The sequence below is a fragment of the Saccopteryx bilineata genome, chromosome 1, assembly GCF_036850765.1.
Source record: "Saccopteryx bilineata isolate mSacBil1 chromosome 1, mSacBil1_pri_phased_curated, whole genome shotgun sequence".
Classification (NCBI taxonomy): Eukaryota; Metazoa; Chordata; class Mammalia; order Chiroptera; family Emballonuridae; genus Saccopteryx; species Saccopteryx bilineata.
Genome location: NC_089490.1, coordinates 268,553,745 through 268,573,100, shown reverse-complemented (window position 1 = coordinate 268,573,100; position 19,356 = coordinate 268,553,745). Strand labels below are relative to the sequence as shown.

The 19,356-nt window shown below is 37.3% G+C and overlaps 1 protein-coding gene across 1 annotated transcript in view; it reads right to left on the bottom strand.

Moving 5' to 3' along the window:
• Positions 1–497: 497 nt before the first annotated feature.
• DEPDC1B (DEP domain containing 1B) overlaps positions 498–19,356 on the bottom strand; it is a 101,051-nt gene continuing 82,192 nt past the window's right edge. The window contains exons 8-11 of the mRNA XM_066242777.1: positions 7,815–7,981; positions 6,035–6,211; positions 3,369–3,554; positions 498–1,416 (exon numbers count right to left, since the gene is read on the bottom strand). Coding sequence (XP_066098874.1) covers positions 1,255–1,416; positions 3,369–3,554; positions 6,035–6,211; positions 7,815–7,981 — 692 coding nt within the window. The 3' untranslated portion in view covers positions 498–1,254. The remainder of the gene's footprint in view (positions 1,417–3,368; positions 3,555–6,034; positions 6,212–7,814; positions 7,982–19,356) is intronic.

Here is a 19,356-nt window from a genome sequence, read left to right as displayed (position 1 = left end):
GACAATTGGACTTTGGGTGATGGGTATACAACATAATCAAATGTCAAAATAACCTGGAGATGTTTTCTCTGAACATATGTACGCTGATTTATCAATGTCACCCCATTAAAATTAAAAAAAAAAAAGAACAAAGGGCAGAGTGCCAATTAGCGGGCTTTACTCTTACATTTTGGGTAGCTGCTCTTAGAAGCCTGCCAGATACTCCATAATCCAAGTGCACCACTATTTGCAAAGGCATAAAGCTAAGTAAAAGAAATGAACAAATCACCCTCCTAAAGGCTAGTACAAAAGCCCAAACCTCACTTCTTATTTTATCATAAAAATAAATGACTAATATGAGAACAGTGGCCAAAGCAATGATATTAAGCATTTGAGGATACTCTCCAACTTAATTACATGCCAAAAAGAAAAAGAAAAAAAAATAAACAACACCAAGTACAGTATTTTTTTAAAAAGTGTTTATTTACATTCTATTTACTGTCAAAAGTATGAGGAAGCTGAGGGAAATATATTTATAAAGAAGGCAGTCTCCTTTTACTTAACCCATTTGTGTTTTCATGAAACAACAAAGATTTGACTTAGAATCACATGTGTAAGAGGAGTGAAAGAATTTATCCTGTGTGGTTTTCAAATCTTTAGCCGAGACTAAAATTATACCACTGCAGGCATATGTAAATCTCCTCTGCTTATAGGTAAATATCAACAAATATATATGTTATAAAAGAACCAGCTTTAGTAATATCTGTAATAGCACCTAACAAATCTCCAATAAAAAACACAGGACATTTAAGAACCTTTGCGCAACAATGAAAAACAATTTACCCAGAAGATATCATAATTGGCTTTTAAGTCAATAGCATCACAGTAACAATACTCAGTGTTTTTCTTATTCAAGTATATACTCTATTTCTAAGACTGGGTTGTAACAAAGACATCAGTAACTAGGATGTATACCCAATTATTTCGTAAACACCATGAAAAACAACAAATAAAAATACCCTTAAATTTTCCAATAATTATAAACAGGTTAACATTACCACCATATATTAAATTCTTAATGTTTACCTGCTCTGTACACTTTAAAAATAGCATTGAGGTTTAGAAAAATACTGATAAGAGCTCAACATTTTTTGAAGTCAGATCATATTTACATTTTAGTAGTCTGTATTTTCTGCTCTTTCTTTCACTACCATAGTCTTTAAACCACCTATTTACTCAAAACACTACCACAGATCTCTATCAGCTGTGGAAGTATTACATTCTAAAACTTCTTGTTCTTTGAAATGGTTGGAAGGGGGTTTTTAGTGCCCATATTAGCAGCTGTGGTTTGGCTTTTGGTTTTTCAGGAAACAGAAGTGCTTCACTTTCTGGTGTAGGAAATCGTTCTTGGTAGACTTCAGGATAGGATTTTTGAAACTAAAAAATAAGATCCACAATGAGTCCAAAAAAAGCAGATAAGAGCCAATAAAATTGGGCAATCTAATTTTAAAATAAGAGTTTCTGATTCCATACTTTACTGTTTTTGTTTTTTTTTAACATTTTTTGTTTTCCATCAGCAAAGAGAACAAAGAAGAAAACAAATCACAATCAAATTTACAACACAAATTCACTTCTTTATATTAAATTATTTCTATATATCTAATTTATCTTTAGTTTTATCCAATCTTCAAATAAACTTCTCATTTAAGTCCCATTTCTTAACATTTCCCCCCCTGCTAACAATAAATAAACATTACTTTAAAAATGTACACAAGTAACTCTGACTTGAAAATAACTTATGTTATAAACAATTAAAGAATATTTTGTTCCAAATACATTTCATCATTTCTCTGCATCTCCAACTCAGCCCCACGGGCTTCTGCCCAAATGGAAAACATTAGAGTATATAGAATATTAAAACAGCTTAGAGGGACACAAAATATGTTTTCTTCATTGCTCACCACTGAACTCTTCTTCAAAATTACTGAGAAAAGCCTGACCAGGCGGTGGTGCAGTGGATAGAGCATCGGACTGGGATGCAGAGGACCCAAGTTCGAGACCCCAAAGTCGCCAGCTTGAGCGCGGGCTCATCTGGTTTGAGCAAAGCTCACCAGCTTGGACCCAAGGTCATTGGCTCAAGCAAAAGGTTACTTGATCTGCTGAAGGCCCACGGTCAAGGCACATATGAGAAAGCAATCAAAGAACAACTAAGGTGTTGCAATGTGCAATGAAAAACTAGTGATTGCCCTGGCCGGTTGGCTCAGCGATAGAGCATCGGCCTAGAGTGCGGAGGACCCGGGTTCGATTCCCAGCCAGGGCACACAGGAGAAGCGCCCATTTGCTTCTCCACCCCTCCCCCTCTCCTTCCTCTCTATCTCTCTCTTCCCCTCCCACAGCCAAGGCTCCATTGGAGCAAAGATGGCCCGGGCACTGGGGATGGCTCCATGGCCTCTGCCTCAGGCACTAGAGTGGCTCTGGTGGCAACAGAGCGATGCCCCGGATGGGCAGAGCATCACCCCCTGGTGGGCGTGCTAGGTGGATCCCGGTCGGGCGCATGCGGGAGTCTGTCTGACTGCCTCCCCGTTTCCAGCTTCAGAAAAATGCAAAAAAAAAAAAATAATAAAGAAAGAAAAACTAATGATTGATGCTTCTCATCTCTCTGTTCCTGTCTGTCTGTCACTCTCTCTGTCTCTGACTCTCTCTCTCTCTCTCTGTAAAAAAAAAAAAGAAACAAACAAACAAACAAAATTACTGAGAAAAATATGATTGGGAATCAAGAACTCTGTTGAGCTGTGTATAATCCTGTATGAATGGTGTGATCAGGAAACAAGCTATGCAGGATTCAGTCTTTAAAAATAAAAACCATTCATTTAATCTTTGATCAGTATTTTAAGAATGGTCATAGTAAACCTATTTTATGTTGAAGACTATTCTTTGAAACCCTAAGCCATGTTGTCTAACAGGAACTAAAAACAGTGATGCTTGAGGCAAGAAACCAACTTGATACTGGTTATCTAAAATAAAAGGCTTTTAATTTCTAGACATTTTATATTTCTAAATTCAGTCTGATTTGCCTTTCAAAGAAATCTGTCCTCATTTAATAGCTTTTCTAAATTTAAAGTAATTACTCCACTAACTCATATCATATGCCACATATCAAAATAAAAGACAAATATTAGAGAATAAATAAAGAGTTCAATAATGGTAAAAGATCTACACTGGCGAATAAAGATGTGGGAAACTGACCATACCATGTAAAACAGGGAGACTTCTGGAATACATGAACTAAGCAATGTACTTTCAAAATGGCTATCACAGAGGATGAGATTCATATGAAATCTATTACAATAGAAAATTTAAATAAAATGACTAAAAAATATCCTTTTTACCTGCTTCAATTTTTTCTTCTTCTCTTTCCTGGAGAGTTTGGCATCTGTTATGACTTCCTCCAACAATGCTGCCAGAGGTTCCTGAGAGCCGTATGCCCTTTGGTATTCAAACTCCTCTGGACTGATTTGGCGGCAAAATGATGGAGCAGATAAAGTGATATCCATGTCAGCTCCTGGGTATTTTATCTGAGCCAAAAGGATTAGTAGTCAAAGAAAGAAGTGTACTGTACTTTCAAATAAATTATAAAACTCCGTTCAGATCAAACACGGTGTATCTCCTACTAGGAATGCCACTGATTCCTCAATTTGATGGGGGGGGGGGGGGGAACGCCATGTTAAAAAGTGTTTCCAGAACTTCAAAAAAATCACTTAAAGCCACAGGTTTAAAGAAAATTTTTACCTTTTAAACCCAAGAGCCATTTTAATAAACAAGATCCCTCCTTATTAATAAGGTGTGAAATTGAAACATAAATTGAACATGTTCACACAAAGCAATTCAAACAGTGACGATGTCAGACATACACAATGAATTACCAGGTTCCTTCCCCCATCTGAAGAGTCTGGTCCTCCCTCCCTTGTGGATGGACAGAGGCACACCTTTAGCTCAGCTGTCATGTAGGAAATAGTGTGAATAGTGAGAATCAGATAAAAACAACAAATGTGCAGACATTGCACGGGGCAAAGGGAGAAGGGAGAATAGAAGGAAAAACGATACCAAGACCTATGAATAAATGAACATTCACTAAAAATATTTTAATGAATATGACCCCCAAGAGGGTCATATTTTCAGAAACAGAGAACCTATTGTTCTTCTGCAGTAGATATAATTGTTACTATTACGTTCACTTCTTTGGCTTAAGATTTTTTTCCCAGAAGCCACAGTTAAAAATAAATGTTGCCAAGAAGGTTTAACATTAAGTACATTCCATGCCTCAGCATCCGTCTCCTAGATCCATCAGAGACAACCTAAGAGACAGACCAGAGCCATGGGAAAAGAGGTCTGCACAGGACACTTTCTTTTTTATTTGAAGCAAGAAGGCCAGGAAAAGCAGGAAAGGGCCAGAATAAAAGGTGAGTCCTAGGTAGGTGACAGCGAGAACCTAAGAAATGAGAAAAACAATGCCTACTTCACAATTGGCCTATCCCAAGATCAGCCCCAAACTGCCCCAAAACAATTCACCAGAACATCCCAGTAACACTGTTCATTTTCAAAGAAGCACTGCCCCCTGCGTTATGACATAGGAGCTAAGTATAAGTAATCTATGGGAGAGAACAGAGAACTAGAGGAGCTAAGTGCTACAACAAACAGCTCTACGGTACCTCTACTAATTCTAACAGTGAAAGAATAAGTGTGTGGTAGGCAGTTACAAAGACATGAGCAGAGCAAGGACTATAGGCTGGGCACAGAAGGCCACTAGGGCAAAACACCCCAGGTGTCCAGCAACAGGCAAAACTGAGAAAACAAGGACCCCACTACAACCTTCCCTCAGGGTGACCTTTCCTCCCTTAGTTGGTCATGTGGTTTAGACCCACTGATTTCATATAGCTTGTCAAGGAATTTGGACATCCCCTGACCATTTCTCTCAGTCATGTGGCTTTAGACCTCCTTAAAGGAGCAACAAATTGGCACAGTGGATAAAGCATCAACCTGCAATGCTGAGATCGCTGGTTCGAAACCCTGGGCTTGCCTGGTCAAGGCACATATGGGAGTTGATGCTTCCTGCTCCTCCCACCCTTTCTCTTTCTCTCTCTCTCTCTCTCTCTCTCTCCCCCCTCTCTAAAATGAATAAATAAAATCTTTTTAAAAAGAGAGAGAGAACCAGAGAATAGCGCTTAAGCATTAAGCCCTAGAGATAACATCTAGGCCTCAGTTGTGTTTCAGCTCTAGGCCCAGAAAAGCAGCCAAACCAGACAAGAATGCCATGGCTGACCTCAGGACCATCTTTTAACATAACAATAACAACAATACTGGTAATAACACACCCTTTCAAAACTGCCATATGTCAGACATTTGTGCAAGGGGTTTTACAGTAATCCATGGTATTATACTGTAAAATACTTCACAATGCCCATTTTGATACTTGGAGAAACTAAGATCTAGAGAGGGTAAGGGACTCGCCAAGAGCCACACAACCAAGGAAGAGGGGAGTCAGGAGTTTGACCCACATATTTATGGTTCCTGGGCTCTTGTTCTACCACACACAGCTCCTCTTAAAGTGAGGCGGCATGGCATGGTTATTGGGAACATGATTCTGGACGCTGATTCATCACTGTGAATCCTGGCTCTGTGACCTTGGACAAGCAACTTTCTCATCCAAAAAATACAAATATTAACAGTATCTAGGTTGCAGGGCTATTAAGAATCAAGACATGTATTCACATAAATCATTTCCATCAGGAAGTATATATAGACTCTGAACAAATTCATTTAAGGAATTTGCAATCAAAACATGTAGTTTTCATTGATGTATACAAGAAAGTAGGCAATAGACAAATTTTCAATGATAACAAACTTGTAGTGCTTACTATGTGCCAAGTCTTGTTGTAAGCACTTTGTACATATTAATGCACTTAATCTTCATAACATAAAGTCCCAAGAAGTCTAGCAAGCTTACAGGACTTCTTGCTGACAATTTCACAGGGTTTGATAACATCACTTCCTTTACCTGCACTCTTCGTAGGTGAGCCACACGCTCCTCTATGGAGGTCTGCAAGGTCAGAGGGACTTTCAGAATCTCTTCATAATTGTCCATCAGAAATGTCACCAACCTAGCAGCTAATAACTCATCCAGGTCTACTTCATCCTTGGAACACAAGATGCAACGGGAAAATGTCTGAATCATCTAAAAATAAAAAAATTTTTAAAAGGCAGGGGTTTTAAATTAATACAGATGAAATTTCTTTTTCCTAATCTAACTTAAGTGCAATCTAATTTATAATAAGCAAACATGACTAGTCGGAAATGGCCCACAGCACAGGGCACACATCCTCACTGGACACTGGCCACACCTGGTCATCTCAGGTGGGCTGATTTTCTCATTAATCAGCATGAACAGAATGTGCATCCCATTTCACAGACACTAGCAGCAATGTTTGAATAGCTTTTAACCCCCTTTCACAGGTGGTTTTAAATACATATGTTTAAACAAATTCTGAAAATTATCATTACCACCATGACTTGGATCACGTAGCACTTCTAAGTTCAGTGTACTTTATAGCCATTCAGTCTGATAATACCCTAATTTCATGATTTTTAAAAAATCTACTACCACAGTCTGTGTGCTTTAGGCACTATACACTTTCTTGGTTGATATTTCCTCTAGGACTCTGAATGTACATTTGACTGTCACCATTGAAGAAAATCATGACACTTTACAGGAAGTGCATTAAGTGATAAGACTCTTCATGGTAAGCAGAAATATAAAAAATATTATAGCAGCTGTTTCCACAGAATTCATATTAAGTTCACAATTCTTAATGCTATCCTTTGGATGGATTCCCCACCAACTAATTTTATTGCCAACAATCTTATTTCAAAACCTATAAGCATGTAGTTCTGTTTAATAAGACATCACTTTATCAACACAGCTGATGATACTTTATCTTCGCTCACATTTATGTGTATAGAGTTTCTTTATCAGGAGACAACAAACTCCAGAGAAGCCATGTTACACATGAATTCTTCTGGAGAACAGGTGCAAACTTCCCTTCAGCCCTACTACCCCCAAAAAAAGGTCATGAATCACCCCTCTGGGCACTGAGTACTCCTCTGATCTCACTCTAGACTTCTAAAACTGGGCCAGAGGACACTCAGGGTGCAGGCGTCACCAGAGTATGGAGAGAACAAACACATACCAATAGAACATCAGTTTTACCCCAAGACTTTTTTTGAGAGAAATTGAGAATTTAGCTAATAAGGAATTCTAAACATAAACCCTATTTTAAAACACATACTGATATTACAAAGTAGAATTCAAAATTACTTAATTTTTAAGCAAAACTGAGAATATTTTAAGAAAACCCTCATTCATGGATCCTTAGATCATACCACAATATAAGTTCTTTTTCTGCTTCCGAGTTGTCTGGTCCAACTCTGTATTTTACTTCTTACTACTGGTTACAGTAACAAAGACTTTGCAACCCTTTCTGACCTGGAGGAGAGAGCGTTATTTTCCTGAGAGATTACTTATCCTTTCTGCCCACCCCTCCCTCTCTCCATGTTGACAATAGGCAGGATAGAGCAGATATCTCTACACACAGAGTCTACTCACTCTTTACTTTTCCTTGTGTTCTTCACGACACTGAGACCGAAAGCACAGCGCCAGTCTGGATGGATTCCAAGCCATGCCTCATGTGCCTTCCTCTGGCTGCCCAGCTAGCAAACTTTACTCAGGTGAATTATATTCCCAAAACTCAAGTCATGTTAGATGTTAGAAATCAACCTACCAGTGTTCGGGTGCCAAAGCCATCACAGAGTGGCGGCATCTCCTTATTTAAGCAAATCCTTGTCATCATCCTCATCAACAGCTGTAACTTTCTCCTATTTTCAGGTGGCAGAAGAAGGCAGCAAATCTGAAATGCTTCAATGGCCACTTTCTCTATCTGTAACAAACCTAATTTAAAAAGAATGATTTTAATCTTTAAAAACCTATAGCCTACCTGACTCTATTATATTTACATTCTTACAAAATACATATTACTAAAATTATACAGCATATGTTTACATATTCAACTACACTGGGCCAACTGATTATAAATCTACTGTCACTCACAATTCAGCACAGAAAATGCGAACTGTCAACTAATGTTGACAAATATATAGAATAAATATAGTAATTTCCCTCTCCACACCTTTGACAGATACAACTGAATTTTCATAGTATTCTTTACCACTGAACCAAAAGCAGTCAGATTGAGCCTAACCCCTAACACTAACACTGTTAGTAGGTCCAAGATAACCTGAGAGCAACATAAATATGCCACTGTTGCCCTGAATTCTGCCCCTTGTATTGTTTCTTCATGATGAGCAGATCACCATATTACATGATTTTCACAGACTAAATAATGAAATTAATGTTCCATAGTCAGTTGCTCCAAATGGCTCTGCTTCTTTCTAAGTAACACCTGCCAATAAATACCCTTTCTCACACTTTTATTTTTTTTATTTTTTTTATTTTTTAGTTAAGGGAGCTGATTCAACTGTGGTGAATGCCATCCCTCCTCACCAACTATGATTTTGCTAAAAATTGGGGTACTCTAATATTGTGCACTCTCATCCCTACTTGTCCCTGGACACAGCCAGTCCAAGTTCACTAAAGAGACGAAACTGCTTCCACCAATTTACTGGTCCAGATATAGCCGTTACCAATTTCTAGTCTCTAACTTGAAGACAAAACCATCTCTTACATTCCATAAATATTTCTGACCTTTCTGACCGTGTATAATATGCCAGGAACTATGCTAGGTTATGGAATTACAAAACTATGACAAGTTCCTTCCTTTGAAGAGCACACACACTGTGAGAAGAGAGCCATGAAAAGTAAATGACAAAATGTAAAAGTAAGAGATGCTGCAAGAGACATCTGCAAGGGGTATATTAGAGGAACTATAAATCACTCACTATGAATGCAGCAGAAGCAAAGTTAAAAATATCAGCGGGGATGAGATCTTAGAAAGCCTTGAAAACCAGATTAAGGAGCTTGAGTTTGATGCCAAAGGCAATGGATGAGCATGGGAGAAAAAGGGGACAGGAGGAAGAAACTTTATATACTACGTTCAGATCCTAAATTTCACCAGAAATATTGCTGCTTATTATCATTACCATCTATACAGACCTGCTTTCAATTCTACATAATCAAATCCATGAAAAGAAAAAAGGCTTATGATATTTTAATTCATTCTTTCATTTATCTAACAAATGTTAAGACCTACCTATATTCCAGGAATTGTTTTAGAAAGGATACAATGGGGAATAAATAAAATCCTGTCTGATCTCATGGAGCTCCCTTCCCAGCAGATAATAAGCAAAGAGATATAGAAACATGATGTGAGGTAGAAAAATGCTGTGCAGAAAAATAAAAGAGGATAGAAGCTGGGGCGTGATAGGAAAACATTTCCAGTGTTTCGGGAAAGGTCTCATTCTAAGGAAGTGACACTCGAGCAGTCATCTAAAGGAAACAGTAAGCCAGGGAAATATCAAAGAGAAAAATTTTCAAGGCGGAGAAAATATCAATTATAAAGATTTTGGAGATGACGTCAGAGTAATGGCGGGGTAGGAAGTGATACCGATAAATCTCCCCCAAAACTCAACAAGATCTTCAACCAGAAACAGAAAAACCTATACTTGGAGCTTCCAGATGCTTCGCAATACACGCAAAGGTATGATTGAGTGAAAAATTGGCTAAATATATAACCAAACCCTGAAGGAAATAGGGAGTAAGAAATGCTCCTCCTTCCTCACTAACCTAAACAGGGCGGCTTTCTCTGGTAACTGTGAATATAGAAACTGAGGCGGGCAAAGGGGGTGAATAGATCCAGGCCGCCGCAGCACAAACGGCCGAACCAGGCTGTGGCACAGAGATCCAAGTCGAGGAAAATCTGATCCTGTGGCAACCCGGGCAATACAAGCTAACACTTGCGCCAAACCCAAACAAAGAAAGAAAAGCAGAGCGGCCATTTTACCCGGTCTCCTGGTCGGTGCGCAGTTAGTGGGCGAGAATTTCTTCCTGGGAAAGCCACGCACGGGAGGGAGTGAGAACTAATTCCAATGGTGGAGATTTTCCGTGCTGGAGGGTGTTTCACTCAGAGGGAACCGCGGCCGGCCTCATATCCTGGTTTGCGCACGCAGATAAGGAGTGAGCAATTCCTCCGAGTGCCTCGGCAGTGCGCGCCCGTGTTATCGCACAGAGGGGCAGAGTCAGGGGCCTTTGTGTGGGCCAAAGCGGAATCTCGAGCCGCCCCAGCGCCTTGCAAAAGCCGCGCACGGGGACGGAGTGAGACTCAATTCCAACGCTACAACTTTTCCCTGCGGTTGGGGGTTTCACTCAGAGCGTGAGACTGCTGGCCGGATATCCTGGTCACAGACAGTGAGTGAGAGTTTCCTCCAAGCGCCCCGGAAGTGGGCGCCCGCTTGTGTTACCAGACAGAGTGGCAGAGCCAGAGGTCTTTGAGTGGGCAGAAAGCCCGCCTGATTATGCTAGCAGCTCTGACTGACTGAGCCTTACCCAGAGCCCTGTGCTGAGTGGAAATAGAGTGGGGAGTTGCCAGCTCTTTGAGCCTCTTACTATCCAGGCAGAGGCAGCAGCAACCCCATAGCTGGATTATCAGGCTACTAATTAAGGAAGGAAAGACTAGGAGAAAGGCTCCAGGAACACGGACTCTCTCACTGTCGGAGCCTATAAATGCTATTGAGCTTCGACTGCCAACGAGACTAAAGCACAATACATGACATTGCCATAGAGACTTATCAACTGCAAACCTCTACCTGAGCGTGCCAAAGGGGCAGAACCCGGGGTACAGAGTCACCGACCAGGAAGAGGGAGAGAAAAGAAAAAGCAAGAAGATAACCTCTCAAAATCAAGAATAATCTGCAGACTTTATAACCTATCCCATTTTATTATATTTGTTCGTTTGTTTCTCTTATCTTCATTCTTGATACTTTTTTTCCTCCTCCAATTTGGCCGATTAACTCTCTACCGGTCTTTCTCCTCTCCTTGAACTACACTACCCATAAGTGTTACATCTCCCATTATCTTTTCTCTTCTCTTCCTTTCTCTCTATGAGGGTTGCACTCCAAAACCCTTAACTCTCTCTCTCTCTCTCTCCTTTCTTTTTTCTTCTTTTAGTGGTTACCTCTTTTTTTCTCTCTCTTTCTTTTCTCCCTCTATATTAGTTTCTTCCTTTCTCCTTTACATCTCCTCTCATTCAAACCTCAATAACAAACAAATTATCTTATCTGGGACTCAAACCTATGTTTGTGGCATTTTGGGGGGTTTTTACTTCACCTTTTTAACTCACTAGCAGTGCTCTCATCCCTGGCTCTCCATATTATCTAGTTCTTGTTCCACTAAATACAATAGTAATTTTTTAATTTGTCCCCCCATTTTTCCGTTTTCCTCTTATTCCTCTCATCATAACTCTTAGACAACCAACACCTAAAAGCAAATCATTTCATTCTTGACCGAAATTTTTTCCTTATTTGCTTTTTGTGGGTCCATACGCTCTTTTTTTATTTTTTTCTTTCCTTTTTTTTTTTTTCTTTTTCTTTTTGCCCCTTTATTACTTTTCCCCAATTCAGGCCCTCCATCACAGGCATTGTTTGTTATAATTCACAGTCCACCACAAGATTTTCTCAAAAAAGAGGGGAGAGGAGAGGAGAGGAAAAAAGGAGGGGGGGAATAATTTCCTTTTCTTTAATTTTTATTTTATTTTTCTTTATTTCATTATTAATTTAAAAAAAAAAAAAACAACTCTTTTTGATTTTTTATTTTTTTTATTGTTATTTTTTTTAACTTTTTATTCTTTATTAAATCTCATTAATACTATCAACAAAACCACCCTCAGATGCCATTAAGGAAGAGAAAATCGAATATCATGGATACAAAAGAAAGAGAGGTAACACAGCTAGATGAGGAAAAATCTATGGAGAAAAAATTTAATATATTGGAAACCTTGGAGCTAAATGACAGAGAATTCAAGATAGAAATACTAAAAATCCTCTGAGATATACAAGAAAACACAGAAAGGCAATTTAGGAAGCTCAGAAAACAACTCAATGAACACAAAGAATATATGTCCAAGGAAATTGAAACTATAAAAACAAATCAAACAGAGATGAAAAACTCAATTCACGAGCTGAAAAATGAAATAACAAGCTTAACTAATAGAACAGGTCAGATAGAAGAGAGGATTAGTGAAATAGAAGACAAGCAACTTGAGGCACAACAGAGAGAAGAAGAAAGAGACTCAAAAATTAAAAAAAATGAGATAGCCCTACAAGAATTATCTGACTCCATCAAAAAGAATAACATAAGAATAATAGGTATATCAGAGGGAGAAGAGAGAGAAAATGGAATGGAGAACATACTCAAACAAATAATAGATGAGAACTTCCCAAGCCTGTGGAAAGAACTAAAGCCTCAAGTTCAAGAAGCAAACAGAACTCCGAGTTTTCTTAACCCCAACAAACCTACTCCAAGGCATATCATAATGAAATTGGCACAAACAAACAGCAAAGAAAAAATTCTCAAGGCAGCCAGGGAAAAGAAGAATACAACATATAAAGGAAGGCCCATTAGATTATCATCAGATTTCTCAGCAGAAACTCTACAAGCTAGAAGAGAGTGGACCCCAATATTTAAAGTCCTGAAAGAGAGGAACTTTCAACCATGAATACTATACCCATCAAAGCTATCCTTCAAATACGAAGGAGAAATAAAAACATTCACAGATACAGAAAAGATGAGGGAATTTATCATCAGAAAACCCCCACTCCAGGAATTACTAAAGGGGGTTCTCCAATCAGATACAAAGAACAAAAAAAAACAGAGCCACAAGTAAAAGCTCCAAGAAGAACACAATAAAACCAAATTTAAACTGTGACAACAACAAAAAGAGGGGGAGAAGATGGAGATTAACAGCAGCAAAGGACGATGGAGTGCAAAAGTACTCACAAAATAGTTCGCTACAATGAACAGGGTAGGGACCCTTTTCATTACTCAAAGGTAACCACCATTGAAAAAACCACCACAGAAGCACATGAGATAAAAAAGATAGCAACAGAGGAAAGATGTATGGAATACAACCAAATAAAAACAAAAGATAGAAAAACGAAAGAGAAGGATCAAACAAGACACAAAACTAACAGAAAGCAAGATATAAAATGGCAATAGGGAACTCACAAGTATCAATAATTACACTAAATGTAAACGGATTAAACTCACCAATAAAAAGGCACAGAGTAGCAGAATGGATTAAAAAAGAAAATCCAACTATATGCTGCCTACAGGAAACTCATCTAAGTAACAAGGATAAAAACAAATTCAAAGTGAAAGGCTGGAAAACAATACTCCAAGCAAATAACATCCAAAAAAAAGCAGGTGTAGCAATACTCATATCGGATAATGCTGACTACAAGACAGGAAAAGTACTCAGAGACAAAAATGGCCATTTCATAATGGCTAAGGGGACACTGAATCAAGAAGAAATAACAATTCTTAATATATATGCACCAAACCAAGGAGCACCAAAATATATAAGACAGCTACTTATTGACCTTAAAACAAAAACTGACAAAAATACAATCATACTTGGAGACCTCAATACACCGCTGACGGCTCTAGATCGGTCATCCAAACAGAGAATCAACAAAGACATAGTGGCCTTAAACAAAACACTAGAGCACCTGGATATGATAGACATCTACAGGACATTTCATCCCAAAGTGACTGAGTATACATTTTTCTCCAGTGTACATGGATCATTCTCAAGAATTGACCATATGTTGGGCCACAAAAACAACATCAGCAAATTCAGAAAAATTGAAGTTGTACCAAGCATATTTTCTGATCATAAAGCCTTGAAACTAGAATTCAACTGCAAAAAAGAGGAAAAAAATCCCACAAAAATGTGGAAACTAAACAACATACTTTTAAAAAATGAATGGGTCAAAGAAGAAATAAGTGCAGAGATCAAAAGATATATACAGACTAATGAAAATGACAATACGACATATCAGAATCTATGGGATGCAGCAAAAGCAGTGATAAGAGGGAAGTTCATATCGCTTCAGGCATATATGAACAAACAAGAGAGAACCCAAGTGAACCACTTAACTTCTCACCTTAAGGAACTAGAAAAAGAAGAACAAAGACAACCCAAAACCAGCCGAAGAAAGGAGATAATAAAAATCAGAGCAGAAATAAATGAATTAGAGAACAGAAAAACTATAGAAAAAATTAATAGAACAAGGAGCTGGTTCTTTGAAAAGATCAACAAAATTGACAAACCCTTGGCAAGACTTACCAAGGAAAAAAGAGAAAGAACTCATATAAACAAAATACAAAATGAAAGAGGAGAAATCACCACGGACACCGTAGATATACAAAGAATTATTGTAGAATACTATGAAAAACTTTATGCCACTAAATTCAACAACCTAGAAGAAATGGATAAATTCCTAGAAAAATACAACCTTCCTAGACTGAGTCAAGAAGAAGCAGAAAGCCTAAACAGACCTATCAGTAGAGAAGAAATAGAAAAAACCATTAAAAACCTCCCCAAAAATAAAAGTCCAGGCCCTGACGGCTCTACCAGCGAATTTTATCAAACATTCAAAGAAGACTTGGTTCCTATTCTACTCAAAGTCTTCCAAAAAATTGAAGAAGAAGCAATACTTCCAAACACATTTTATGAGGCCAACATAACCCTCATACCAAAACCAGGCAAGGATGGCACAAAAAAAGAAAACTACAGACCAATATCTCTAATGAATACAGATGCTAAAATACTAAACAAAATACTAGCAAATCGAATACAACAACATATTAAAAAAATAATACATCATGATCAAGTGGGATTCATCCCAGAATCTCAAGGATGGTTCAACATACGTAAAACGGTTAACGTAATACACCATATCAACAAAACAAAGAACAAAAACCACATGATCTTATCAATAGATGCAGAAAAGGCTTTCGATAAAATACAACACAATTTTATGTTTAAGACTCTCAACAAAATGGGTATAGAAGGAAAATATCTCAACATGATAAAGGCCATATATGATAAACCATCAGCTAACATCATATTAAATGGCACTAAACTGAAGGCTTTCCCCCTTAAATCAGGAACAAGACAGGGTTGTCCACTCTCTCCACTCTTATTTAATGTGGTACTAGAGGTTCTCGCCAGAGCAATCAGACAAGACAAAGAAATAAAAGGCATCCATATCGGAAAAGAAGAAGTAAAGGTATCACTTTTTGCAGATGATATGATCCTATACATCGAAAACCCCAAAGAATCCACAAAAAGACTACTAGAAACAATAAGCCAATACAGTAAGGTCGCAGGATTCAAAATTAACATACAGAAGTCAATAGCCTTTCTATATGCCAACAATGAAACAACTGAGAAGGAACTCAAAAGAATAATCCCCTTCACGATTGCAACAAAAAAAATAAAATACTTAGGAATAAACATAACAAAGAATGTAAAGGACTTATATAATGAAAACTATAAACCATTGTTAAGGGAAATCGAAAAAGATATAATGAGATGGAAGAATATACCTTGTTCTTGGCTAGGAAGAATAAATATAATCAAGATGGCTATATTACCCAAAGCAATATACAAATTTAATGCAATTCCCATCAAACTTCCAATGACGTTTTTTAAAGAAATAGAGCAAAAAATCATCAGATTTATATGGAACTATAAAAAACCCCGAATAGCCAAAGCAATCCTAAAGAAAAAGAATGAAGCTGGGGACATAACAATACCTGACTTCAAACTCTATTATAGGGCCACGACAATCAAAACAGCATGGTATTGGCAGAAAAATAGACACTCAGACCAATGGAACAGAATAGAAAGTCCAGAAATAAAACCACATATATATAGTCAAATAATTTTTGATAAAGGGGCCAACAACACACAATGGAGAAAAGAAAGCCTCTTCAATAAATGGTGCTGGGAAAACTGGAAAGCCACATGCAAAAGAATGAAACTGGACTACAGTCTCTCCCCCTGTACAAAAATTAACTCAAAATGGATCAAAGATCTAAACATAAGACCTGAAACAATTAAGTACATAGAAGAAGACATAGGTACTCAACTCATGGACCTGGGTTTTAAAGAGCATTTTATGAATTTGACTCCAATGGCAAGAGAAGTGAAGGCAAAAATTAATGAATGGGACTACATCAGACTAAGAAGTTTTTGCTCAGCAAGAGAAACTGATAACAAAATAAACAGAAAGCCAACTAAATGGCAAATGATATTTTCAAACAACAGCTCAGATAAGGGCTTAATATCCAAAATATACAAAGAACTCATAAAACTCAATAACAAACAAACAAACAATCCCATAAAAAAATGGGAAGAGGATATGAATAGACACTTCTCCCAGGAAGAAATACAAATGGCCAACAGATATATGAAAAGATGCTCATCTTCTTTAGCTATTAGAGAAATGCAAATCAAAACGGCAATGAGATACCACCTCACACCTGTTCGATTAGCTGTTATTAGCAAGTCAGGTAATAGCAAATGTTGGAGAGGCTGTGGAGAAAAAGGAACCCTCATACACTGTTGGTGGGAATGTAAAGTAGTACAACCATTATGGAAGAAAGTATGGTGGTTCCTCAAAAAACTGAAAATAGAACTACCTTATGACCCAGCAATTCCTCTACTGGGTATATATCCCCAAAACTCAGAAACATTGATACGTAAAGACACATGCAGCCCCATGTTTATTGCAGCATTGTTCACAGTGGCCAGGACATGGAAACAACCAAAAAGCCCATCAATAGATGACTGGATAAAGAAGATGTGGCACATATACACTATGGAATACTACTCAGCCATAAGAAATGATGACATCGGAACATTTACAGCAAAATGGTGGGGTCTTGATAACATGATACGAAGCGAAATAAGTAAATCAGAAAAAACCAGGAACTGTATTATTCCATACGTAGGTGGGACATAATAGTGAAACTAAGAGACATTGATAAGAGTGTGGTGGTTACGGGGGGGAGGGGGGAATGGGGGAGGGAAAGGGGGAGGGGGAGGGGCACAGAGAGAACAAGATAGAGGGTGACGGAGGACAATCTGACTTTGGGTGGTGGGTATGCAACATAATTGAACGACAAGATAACCTGGACTTGTTATCTTTGAATATATGTATCCTGCTTTATTGATGTCACCCCATTAAAAAAATAAAATTATAAAAAAAAAAAGATTTTGATGTGGGAGTATGTTTGAAGTGTTTATGGAACAGCAATGAGTCCAGTGTGAAGACAGAGTGGTGTGTAATGAATATTCAAGTCAAAAATGAGGATAGAGAGGAAGCCTAGAGGCACACAGAACCTTGTAGATTATCAACAAGGACTTCAGGTTTTCTCATAAGTGACCTGAGAAGCCACTGGAGGATTCTGGGTAATATATCAACATATACATGAAACATAATAAGGTGAAATTGGACTTGCTTATAATAGGAAAACAACAGATATGTGGGCTAATGTGAGAGAAGGCTTCATGGAAAAAGTAGAATGCCTGTGGAGAAATAAATCTAGAATTAAATTAGTTCTCATCAGTTCCAGCTGCTACTTTATCTGAACCTTGCATCTTCCTTCCTCCTTGTTACCCACTTACAATCTATTCTCCATACAGCTGCCAGAGTAAAAAGTAATTCAGAAATGACAGATAAAGAAATCAGCAGAACAATACATTACACATTCATAGGTATTCTATGTCTATATATTTAAAAAGAAATATGAACACAGTGAGGAGAGAAATGGAAAATATTAACAGAACCAAATGGATCTTCTAGGGATGAAAAATACTAAGCCTCAAATATTTACTAGATGAGAACCACAACAGATTAAACATTGCAAAAAAATTTTTTTAACTTAAATACACAGTAATATATAGCCAAAACAAAAGCAAAGAGTGAAAAAAAAGTGGGGGTGGCATTAAACAGAGCTGCAGCAACTTGTGGAAAAAGGTCAAGTGATCTAATATATGTGTAATTAGAAAAGGGGAAGGAAAGAGGTGTAGAAAAAATATTTGAAGAAATAATGGCCCCAAAGTTTCCAAATTTGATGAAAGCTATACATGAAAAGATCAAAGAAATCCAATGAATCAAAGCACAATAAACACAAATAAACTACATAAAGGCACATTATAATTAAATTTCTAAAAATCAGCGTTAAAGAAAACCTTAACAGCAGTCAGAGGAAAAAAAGAAATTATGTACCAAGGAACAAAAATAAGGAATTACCATAGACTGTTCATTGGAATATATATAAACCAGAAAACAAGGGACTGACATCTTTAAAGTGCTGAAAGGACAAAAACTTTAACTTGTAATTCTACATCTATTGAAAATATCTTTCAGAAATAAGTCAAAACAAAAACTTTTCGGAGTCCCCTACCTCCCCTACCAAAAAAGAAAATTTATTTTCCAATAGACCTATACTATAAAAGATGTTAAGGATCCTTTTCAAGCAAAAGGAAAATGATACCAGATGAAAATCTGGATCTACACAAAGGAATGAGGAATACCAGAAAAGATTAACATGTGGGTAGATAAAACTTGTTTTAATTTCTTACATTCTTTGAAGAAAAAAAGTCCGTTTAAAGAAAAACCAGTAACAATGCATAGCAGGGTTTGTAACATGTTGTTAAAAAACATAGGTAGGACTAAAAAATATGAAACAATAACACAAAAGGTAAGAGGGGAAAAAATGAAACAATATCATAGCAAAGTAGTAACAGTATATGTGAAATACTATATTATTAAAAGGTGGGCAAAAATTTGAGACACAAAAAAGCATCAACCATATATGAAAATGATAAAACTATGGTAACTTCATCAAAATTAAACATTTTTGCTTTTTAAAAGACATTGTTAAGAAAACGAAAACCATAATCCCGGGGGGAAATTTTACAATACATATAGTTAACAAAGGACTTACATGGAGAACATGCAAATAACTCTTACAACTTAATAATAAGAGAAATAACAGGCAATAAAAAATGAGTATAAAATTTCAATAATATTTTACAAGAGAAGATATATGAATGGCCATTGAGCATACAGACATCCATCCAACATTACTAGTCATCAGAAAAATGCAAATTTAAACCAAATAGATATACCATTACACACTCAATGAAGTGGCTATACTTTAAAAGACTAATAATGTCAAGTGTTGAAAAAGATGCAGTGCTACTGGAACACTCAAGTATCATTGATACAATGTAA